Source organism: Punica granatum, chromosome 6 (genome assembly GCF_007655135.1).
Source record: "Punica granatum isolate Tunisia-2019 chromosome 6, ASM765513v2, whole genome shotgun sequence".
Lineage (NCBI taxonomy): Eukaryota > Viridiplantae > Streptophyta > Magnoliopsida > Myrtales > Lythraceae > Punica > Punica granatum.
The window spans coordinates 19,390,558-19,400,397 of record NC_045132.1 but is presented as its reverse complement, the minus strand read 5'-3'; the positions used below and the strand labels follow the sequence as shown (position 1 = coordinate 19,400,397).

The 9,840-nt window shown below is 51.6% G+C and overlaps 1 protein-coding gene across 1 annotated transcript; it reads right to left on the bottom strand.

Annotated features, from left to right (window-relative positions):
- Positions 1-971: 971 nt before the first annotated feature.
- Positions 972-8,355, bottom strand: LOC116212231. Its single transcript, XM_031546798.1, has 5 exons — positions 6,808-8,355; positions 6,517-6,750; positions 6,114-6,426; positions 4,716-5,013; positions 972-1,056 (listed from the first exon to the last, which is right to left on the bottom strand). Exons 1-5 carry the CDS (start codon positions 8,353-8,355, stop codon positions 972-974), a joined length of 2,478 nt encoding a protein of 825 aa, XP_031402658.1.
- Between the last annotated feature and the right edge of the window lie 1,485 nt (positions 8,356-9,840).

The following is a 9,840-nucleotide window of genomic DNA, read 5'->3' as shown; positions in this document are numbered from 1 at the left end:
ACACGGACACGAAGTTCGGAAAGCAGAAAATAAAGACACAAAGTCCGGAATGCAGTAGATACAGACACGAAGTCCGGAATGCAATGAATGTGGACACGAAATCCAAAATGCAATAGATGCAGACGCGAAGTCCAAAATGCAATGAATGCGGACACGAAGTCCGGAAAGCAATAAATGAGGACCCGAAGTCCGGAATGCAGTAGACACGGACACGAAGTCCGAAATGCAATGAATGTGGACACGAAGTCCAAAATGCAGTAAAGATGCGGACGCGAAGTCCCAAAATGCAATAAAGATGGACACGGGATCTTGGACACGAAGTCCGAAAAGCAGTAAAGATGGGCACGAAGTCCTGGAGGCGAAGTCTGAAAAGCAGTAAATGTGGACACGAAGTCCTGGACGCGAAGTCCGAAAAGTAGTAAATGTGGACGCGAAGTCCTGGACGCGAAGTCCGAAAAGCGATAAAGATGGACACGAAGTCCTGGACGCGAAGTCCGAAAAGCAGTAAAGGTGGACACGAAGTCATGGACGCGAAGTCCGAAAAGCAGTAAATGTGGACACGAAGTCCTGGACGCGAAGTCTGAAAAGCGATAAAGATGGACACGAAGTCCTGGACGCGAAGTCCGAAAAGCAGTAAAGGTGGACACGAAGTCCTGGACGCGAAGTCCGAAAAGCAGTAAAGGTGGACACGAAGTCCTGGACGCGAAGTCCGAAAAGCAGTAAATGTGGACACGAAGTCCAGAATGCAGTAGATGCGGACACAAAGTCCGGAAAACAATAAATAAGGACACGAAGTCCAAAGAACGGTGAATGCAAGAGTAAGAATCACTGTTATGAGGTAACGTAGGGCTATCTGTTCGGTGTTAAGCCGGTATTGTGCTGAAATAACGCAGTGATAACTGCGCCCTGTCGCTGGTCGTACGCCCATGGGTTTGTCTGGCGGAGTTGACGTGTGCTCCTTTTTGGGTCCTTCACCCGAATAGGGACCGCGGCTTGTCGAACGAGACAGACATACGCCCGCTCGGGGGACACCTCCCAGGATCTGTACACTCAGACCTGTATGCAGGAAAACGATAACCAACGATCGTTGTCAGTCGGGCAAAACTTGCTGAAATTGCGATATGTAAAGAAATCTATGTAATGATATTCCGGGAATTTAGATTCAGTGGCCGTTTGAGGGGTGACCGTGTCCCCGAGTATGACATGTATTTGACTTGAAAGAATGGTCTTTGCAAGACGGGCATGACCCGCAGAGTTTTTCATGAAGGTAAAAGGAAGGATTTTTAGGAATCCTCTAAGTCAAGGATACGACGACTCGAACTCATTTCGAGGCATGTCTTGAACCCGTAAAGTCGAAGAGAGTTTGCTTGCGCTGAAAACCGCTAAACCACTACTGTCATAGCTCCACACGAGGTGTCGCAGCTCTTTCGTGGTTGAACCGACAATTTCCCCTAATTTTTGCCCAGGCCGCAAAACGCGCAACGACCTGACGGGGTATTTTATTTTGACTTTTCTCTCATGAATGCTCTCCTTTTGCTACGACTGCCCAAGATAGGGTCCGATCGCACCTCTCGGTTCCTTTAACTTTTGCCTAGACCGCCCTTTATGGGTTTTCAGCCTAGCAAGGATATAACTCATGCTCTCCTTTTGCCACGGCTCCCCTTTGCGGGATTTTAAGTCGTGCCCCTCATTCCCTAATTTTTGCCTAGGCCGCCTCGAGGAGGTTTTCAACCTAGCGGGAAAATTATTCTTTTTCTCTCAGAGATATTCTTATATGGAAGGATTGGATGGACATGGCATAAATGCTGATAATAGAAAAATGCGCTGAAGTAAAACGGGCGCGAAGCCTGAAGAATACGGAAGAAGGCAAGTGTTGGAAGTGTGAGTTGTAGCTGCGGGGACATGCAACGGCTGTAGAACGACGAAGCACCCAATCAGGGATAGTACTTCTTGAGGGCATCGGCGTTGACTGGGAGCGCATTTTCGGTTCCGTCCATGTCGCTTAAAATGATTGCCCCTCCGGAGAAGACTTCATTGACGACAAAAGGCCCGTCGTACTTGTATGCGGACTTGCCCCGAGAATCAGGTGTAATATGTAAGACTTTCCGCAGAACGAGGTCACCGGGTTTGAACTCGCGGTGGCGGACTCTCGCATTGAAAGCTCGGGCCATTCTCTGTTGGTAGCATTGGCCGTGACAGAGTGCTGTTAGCCGCCTCTCATCAATGAGATTGAGCTGCTCACAACGTTGCTTCGCCCATTCTGCTTCTTCAAGTTCGGTTTCGGCGAGGACCCTCATGGAAGGAATCTCCACTTCGATCGGGAGGACGGCCTCCATCCCGTAGACCAAAGAATACGGGGTTGCCCCGGTTGAAGAGCGGATAGATGTTCGGTACGCCAAGAGCGCGAAAGGAAGCATCTCGTGCCAATCTTTGTAAGTCACCGTCATTTTCTCGATGATCTTCTTAATATTTTTGTTTGCAGCCTCCACTGCACCGTTCATTTGGGGACGGTATGGAGTGGAGTTGCGGTGATGCACTTTGAATCGCTTACAAAGCTCGTCAATGACCCTGTTGTTCAGGTTCTTGGCATTGTCGGTGATGATCGTCTCGGGAACACCGTATCGGGCGATGATGTCACGCTTGAGAAAACGTGCCACGACATTTGCTGTAACTGAAGCAAGCGTTACGGCCTCGATCCACTTGGTAAAATAGTCTATCGCCACCAAAATGAATTGGTGTCCGTTGGATGCCTTGGGGTTGATGGGACCGATCACGTCGATACCCCACATTGAAAAGGGCCATGGGGCAGCCATCGGGCGCAACTCGTTAGGCGGTGCTTTGATCTGGTCGGCATACACTTGGCACAAGTGGCAGTGCTTGACGTGCTTGACGCAATCGGCTTCCATGGTGGACCAAAAGTAACCTAAACGCATGAGTTTCTTGGCAAGCATAAGCCCGCTCATGTGGGGTCCGCAGCTCCCTTCGTGTATTTCTCCCATGAGACGTTGTGCCTCGACTTCGTCAACACACCGGAGTAGTGTGGCGTCGAAAGAACGGCGATAGAGAGTTTCTCCACTCAGGAAATAATGTGCTGCGAGTCGCCGAAGTGTTTTTCGATCGCGACGGTTAGCGAATGTAGGATATTGACCGGTTTGCAAGAAATGCTTAATGTCTTCGTACCATGGCTGCTCATCGGTCGCCTCGATTGTGTCGCAGTGAGCAGGGCCTTTGGCGATCTCAATCTCGAGAGGTTCAATGAGGTTTTCTTTCGTGATGCTCACCATGGATGCGAGCGTCGCGAGTGCATCTGCAAATTGATTCTTGTGGCGCGGCGTGTATGTGAATGAGACTTTCTCGAAGTTCTCCGCTAACTCCTCGAGATACTCGTGATATGGCACTAATTTCTCGTCCTTCGTCTTCCATTGCCCCAGAGTCTGGAAGATTGTAAGCATAGAATCTCCGAATACTTCCAATTCCTTCACCTTGAAGTCGATCGCCGCTTGCAGGCCAAGGATGCATGCCTCGTATTCGGCCACGTTGTTGGTGCAAGGAAAATCGACTCTTGCTGCAATCGGATAATAACGTCCGTCAGGGGATATCAGCACTGCGCCGATACCAGAACCGGTGGAATTCACTGCGCCGTCGAAATACATCTTCCATGCGAATTTGTTCTCCTCCCTATCCACCTGGAGAATCCCTTCGTCCGGAAAATTAGAGTTGATTGGCGTATCGTCTTCGATTGGGAACTCCGCTAAGTGATCTGCAATTGCCTGCCCCTTAACCGATGTACGGGGCACATATTCAATGTCGTATTCTGTCAGCTGACATCGCCACTTTGAAATGTTCTTCATGGAAGATGGACTATCGAGCAAGTACTTCAGGGGATCCGCCTTTGACAATAAGCGGATAGTGTGGTAGAGCGTGTATTGTCGAAGTCTCTGCATGACCCACACTAGCGCGCAACATATCTTCTCAATCTCCGGGTAGTTAGACTCCCCTTCGGTAAACTTCTTGCTCAAATAATAAATGGCGTGTTCTGTGCGCGTGGACTCGTCTTCTTGCCCTAACATGCATCCTAGGGATTGCCGGCGCACTGTCAAGTAAAGGATCAGCGGACGATCTGGTGTCGGTGGAACTAGCACTGGTGGCTGAGCCAAATATGCCTTGATAGTATCGAAGGCTTTCTGACATTCCTCATCCCACTCAATTGCCGCATTTTTACGAAGCAGACGAAAGAGCGGTTGACATTTGTCTGTCAGGTTTGCGATAAATCTTGCAATGTAATTCAGCCGTCCCAAGAAACCTCGTACTTCGCGGGCCGTCGATGGCGGACGTAGCTCCCTGATTGCCTTTACCTTGTCCGGATCAACCTCAATGCCTCGCTCACTGACCACAAATCCTAACAGTTTCCCTGACTTAGCGCCGAATGTGCACTTCGCCGGGTTGAGTCTGAGCTTGTACCTCTTGAGGCGGTCAAAAAGGCGTTTTAAATTAACCAGGTGGTCCTCTCCTTCTTTGGATTTGGCAATCATGTCGTCAACGTAGACCTCGATTTCTTTGTGCATCATGTTGTGGAATAGCGTGACCATCACCCTTTGATATGTTGCCCCGGCGTTTTGAGTCCGAAGGGCATGACTCGGTAACAGAAAGTGCCCCACATTGTGATGAACGTCGTCTTGATCTTGTCCTCTTCGGCCATCCGAATCTGGTTATACCCGGAGAAGTCATCCATGAAGGAAAACAACGTGTGGCGAGCTGTGTTGTCGACTAAGACGTCAATGTGAGGTAGGGGAAAGTTATCTTTGGGGCTGGCTTTGTTGAGATCTCGGTAGTCGACGCAGACTCTAACTCTTCCATCCATCTTCTCCACGGGCACGATGTTCGCTACCCACTCAGAATAATTGCAAACTTCCAGAAACCCTGCATTGATCTGTTTAATGATCTCCTCTTTGATGCGGAGGAGAAGGCCGGCACGTTGCCGCCGTAAGTGCTGTCGCTTGGGTGGAAACCTCTCTGTATCAAGTGGTAGGAAGTGCTTGACTATCGACGGATCTAAGCCCGGCATGTCGGCGTAGGACCAAGCAAAGACCTCTTGGTAGTCGGTTAAAAATTCTATCATCTTGGCTCGTTGTGTAGGGTCGAGACCCGTCCCGATCTTTAAGATGCGAGGTTCTTCTTCGGTACCCACATTGATCTCCTCTGTCGGCTCTACGGAAGTGAGTTGGCCGTTCTCAAGGCGGCGCAAACTCTCTTCTATCTCGGGCACTCGACCATCCTCGTCGAGTCCTTCCCCGAAGTATATGGGTCGGGACTCTTCAAGGAGTTCCTCGGATGGGTTCGAATCGACGCGTCGAAGACTCAGATTCGAGTGGAGCCTGACGATTTAAATAAATTGTCTTAGAAAATTTAAAGTGCTGCGAATAAGTGAGAGAGAAAGAAAGAAAACAAGAGAATTCTGAAAAATGCATGTAGGGATTTTATTAATGATGAGGGCGGAATGCCATAACAAGAATTCCTCTTCCGTCGTGTGACTTATGGCTATGCCGACACGCGGGGAATATCAAAACATAGATGGCCTTACACATCGGCGATTACAGCCGAGTAACGCGGGACTGAGGTCCAGTTGTTGAGTTCCTCATTTTCCTGCGCGAGGCGGATGTAAGCCCCTGGAGTTGTCTCCTCGGTGACGGCGCATATGTTTGGTAGGTCAACAGGCTCGCTGTCTGAATCCGAGTGGGGACCGTCAAGAGTACCTCCGACGATGTGTGGAGGCCCAGGAAAGAAGTAGGAGAGTGGCTGAACCGGGATGCCCCTGTTGATCTTCCCATAGCGTGCAGCGAGGCGGTGAAGGTGCTTGCCCCTGCGAGCCTCAATAATCTCGTGACAAGAAGGGCGAAAACCGAGTCCCCTCCTGTTCTTGTACTCTTCGATCTCGATGGGGCGGTTGATCCCCTGCCCATGTGCTCCGAGTCCGGTGCCGGGGATGTAATTGTGGCGCAGCAAAACCTTCCCCACCATGCGGTCAGCGCGGGTTGGACCGATCTCTCCGTAGTCTCGAATGACGGAGATTGTTTCAAATGAATGGAAGGGGAGGTTTTGATCGTCCCCGATACTGATGTAGGGGACAGCTGTCTCCTTGTAAATGGCGTAGTCCTCCTCACCCTTGACCGTGATAAGTCGATCTTCTGCGATGAATTTGATCCTTTGGTGTAGGGACGAAGGAACGGCGCCAGCTGCATGGATCCACGGTCTCCCGAGCAACAAGCTGAAAGCATTCGGAATGTCTAAGACTTGGAACGTAACAGCGAATGAGCAGGGACCCACCTCGATCACCAGGTCGATCTCTCCATTTACTTCCCTTCGCGAGCCATCGAAGGCTCGAACTGCAGTCTTGCTCGGACGGATGCGGTTAAAGTCTACGTTCATCTGCTTCAGCGTGGAAACCGGGCAAACATTGAGTGCCGAGCCATTATCGATCATGACCCGACCGATGATAAAGTTATTGCACTTGCAGACAATGTGTAGTGCCCGCGAATGTGCCCACCCTTCTGAGGGAAGTTCATCATCCGAGAATGAAATGTTGTTGGAGAAGATCGAACTGATAGTCTCCTCAATCCGCTCCGGAGCCGTCTCTTTGGGGATCTGCGCTGCTGTCAGGACCCTTAGAAGCGCTTCACGATGTGGCTCTGAACCCAAGAGGAGGGCGAGTAGCGAAATATGGGCCGGAGACTTGGCCATTTGCTCTACCACCTTATACTCGCTCGCCTTAATTATCTTCATGAAGGCCTCAGCTTCTTCTTCGGTCACCTTCTTCTGGGGAATGGACGAGGCTTCCGGGGTGACTTCGGGCATTGCCAGGGCTTTCTCTTTGTTTGCGACCTTCGGATTCTCATAGACTCGACCCGAGCGCGTCACGCCCATGACGCTAAATTGACTCTCGAGGTTCCCAACACTTCCTTCGTAGGTCCACGGGACCCTGCTGTCTTGATATGGCTCACGTGCCGGGACTTCTATCACGAATGGGGCGGGCGTGGCATCAAACCCTGCATACCCTACACCAGCTTCTGCAGGAACATATTCGATCACAAACGGGGCCGGTGCCTCCTGTCCGGTCTCGTACTCTCCCGTAGCGCAAACACCGATCATGTTAATGCTGGGTCCCGAGCTCGACCCGTGATCGGGAAGAGGATTTGATTGCACGTTTGGGGGTTTGACGGCGTTGAACGTGAGTTGCTTGTCATCAATCAACTGTTGGATCCTCTCCCGTAGTTTCCAACAATTGTCAGTGGTGTGACCGGGTGCGCCCTGGTGGTACTCGCAGCGCCGACTCTGATCTTGGATGGTTGGGTCAAAATCAAGGTTAGGTGCTATCGATCGGATCTTGTTACCCGCGAGGAGTTGCCGGTATATGTAGGAGAGCGGAGCCGGCAGAGGCGTGAACTGTTTACGCTGCCGATTTTGCGTTGCGCCACCTTGCTGACCTTGTGGGGCTGGGGCCTGTTGTGTCGGCTGAGGAGTTCTCGAAGCCGGAGGCCTGTATTGCGGGGCCTGAGGAGGAGCAGAAGCATGATTATGGGCGTATTGCTGCGGGACTGGCAATGGAAAGGAAGCCGGTGGGGCGGAATAGTAAACTTGCTGAGCTGGGGGTTGTGGTTGATAATGTATCGAAGGCGGAGCATATGCTTTAGCGGCTGGTGGTGCGGGCGTGTAACTTATAGAATATTGCTGGGGGGCCTGGCGCCTTGAGTTGACAGCATTGACGGACGTGTCTTTCCCTCTCCTGTTTCCCGCTGTCCCAGTGGCGGCCCTCTTCGAGGACTCTCCTTCCTTTTTCTCGACCGGACCTTCTATCTTGCCGAGCTTGATGCCGATGTCGAGCTTCTTTCCGGCGTCGATAAGGTTAGAGAATGAAGACGTGTGGGCCAACAAGTGCAAGTAGTATGCCCCTTTAAGAGTGGAGTGGAATAATTGGATCTGCTGTGCCTCACTGATCGGAGGGACGTGCTTCGCCGCTCTAGCTCGCCACTTCACTGCATAGGCCTCGAAGCCCTGGTCCTCGGTCATCTCCATCGTGCTGAGCTCCAGCAGAGTCGGGGGCGTCTCCGCACAGTACCTGTACTGGTCGATGAATTTGTTTGAGAGGTCTGCCCACGTGGGGATATCTGCAGCTTTCAGTGACATGTACCAATCCAGAGCCGCTCCTGCCAAACTATCCTGGAATGTATGGATGACAAACTCTTCGTAGTCCCAGTACTGCAGCATTTTTTCCCGGTAGTGACGGAGATGGTGACGAGGGTCGGTCGTGCCGTAGTACCTCTGGAATTCAGGCACCTTAATCTTTGGGGGTAGCTGCATGCTTGGGAAAAGACTCCAATCGCCGTCGCCGGCATCAAGGCGGGAGCCGCCTGATTGTAGGGCTCGGATATTCTCTTCCAACTTCTTCAATCTCTGCTCCTGTTCAGTCTCCGTTTCCGGGAGAAAATTTGTGGGTGGAGCTCTAGGGGCCGTGTGGTTCGGCGTGCCCGGTTCAGAGTAGGCTATATTTAGGGGAGGTGGAGCTTGGTAAGAAAGGCCGATATGGGGTTGTGGAGCTTGGTACGGGGGAAGTTCGGCAGTGTGAGCAGGAACCTGGGCAGTTGTAGGCAGGAATATGATCGGCGGTGGGACAGCGGAAGTCGGAGCTGGGACCGACGCAGAGACCGGAACTGGGACTGATGTGGAGATCGGTGGAGGTACTAGCATAGGCGGTTCCAACACTGTCGCTGAAGCCGGTGGTGCTGGAAGATTGTTAACCGGATGGGCTGCCGGCACATTCACTATCGTTGGGGCAGACGTATCTCCATTATCGGGGATCAAGGTCGGCTGGGCCCATGGGCTTGGATCGACCGCTGGCCCGTACCCAGGAGGTGGGGTGAAGCTCGAAGAAGCACGATTTGGGCCTTTGAGTAGGGCCATGAGCTCGGCCATATTGGTGGCCATGGTGGCAGCCAGTTGATTAACCGTGCTCTCAAGTACTGCAATACGTGCACGATCATCAGCTGCGGAAGATGGTTGTCCTCCAGAATATGCCGGGTGTGGGCCCGAAGATACAGGTGGCGGAAGATGAGTCGGGGAAGCTCCCCGATGTGCTGGTGGCACGCCTATAGGAGACACGTGTGGTGGTGGCGCATGCATAGTCGGCGCTTGAGAATGAATTGGAGTGATAGGCGTATCTTCCTCAAAGACAGCTAATTGATTTTCTTCTGCCATTCTTTGCTGGAAACGAGTAGGATATCGATGAGGTGCCGCCAGTTGTTAACACCTAAATTCCATAAGTGTGTGAGTTTAATGTAAGAAATTATCTCTAAAATAACATGCAAAGCAATGAATAAGAGCAGAAATGCATGAGATGCATGAATTTTCAAAACTAATGCTGTCATTCATATTAACTTTGAATGGTTCAAAGTGCAATACAAATTTTGAAAAGATAGTCCTAAATCGGTCTTCCAACGTGCCCGAGGTGCAAGCGACCATCACCATGGAAAGCACCGGTGAGGGCCCGGTTGAGGTGTCTATCCTAGGATGTGCATGGACCTACACGGGCCCTCTTCCCGACCCCTTCCAAGGCAGCGTTCGCTTGCGCCAACTCCTGGTCACGCTTCTGGAGTTGGGCGCGGGTCTGTGCAAGTTCCTTCTGTAGTTGGTGCCGATCACTCAGCTGCTCGTTTTTCTCGGCGATCCCTCGGCGGAGGCGATCCCTTTCAGCCCTGAGATTGGCGAGCTCGGCTTGGATGGCCATGTCCGGTACCGGTGCCCCGGATGATGCGCTACTTTCTACCGGAGGGGAATCTGTGAAATCAT

Bases quoted from the DNA above. Each gene is read 5' to 3' on its own strand.
- LOC116212231 (XM_031546798.1), bottom strand. From the start codon at position 8,355: ATGCAGCTACCCCCAAAGATTAAGGTGCCTGAATTCCAGAGGTACTAC. The intron at 6,427-6,516 runs GTCTGCAAGTGC...ACGCTGAAGCAG, and splicing joins ATTCGCGGGCACTACACATT to ATGAACGTAGACTTTAACCG. The intron at 1,057-4,715 runs GTATAACCAGAT...TCCTGCATACAG, and splicing joins TTCATGGATGACTTCTCCGG to GTCTGAGTGTACAGATCCTG.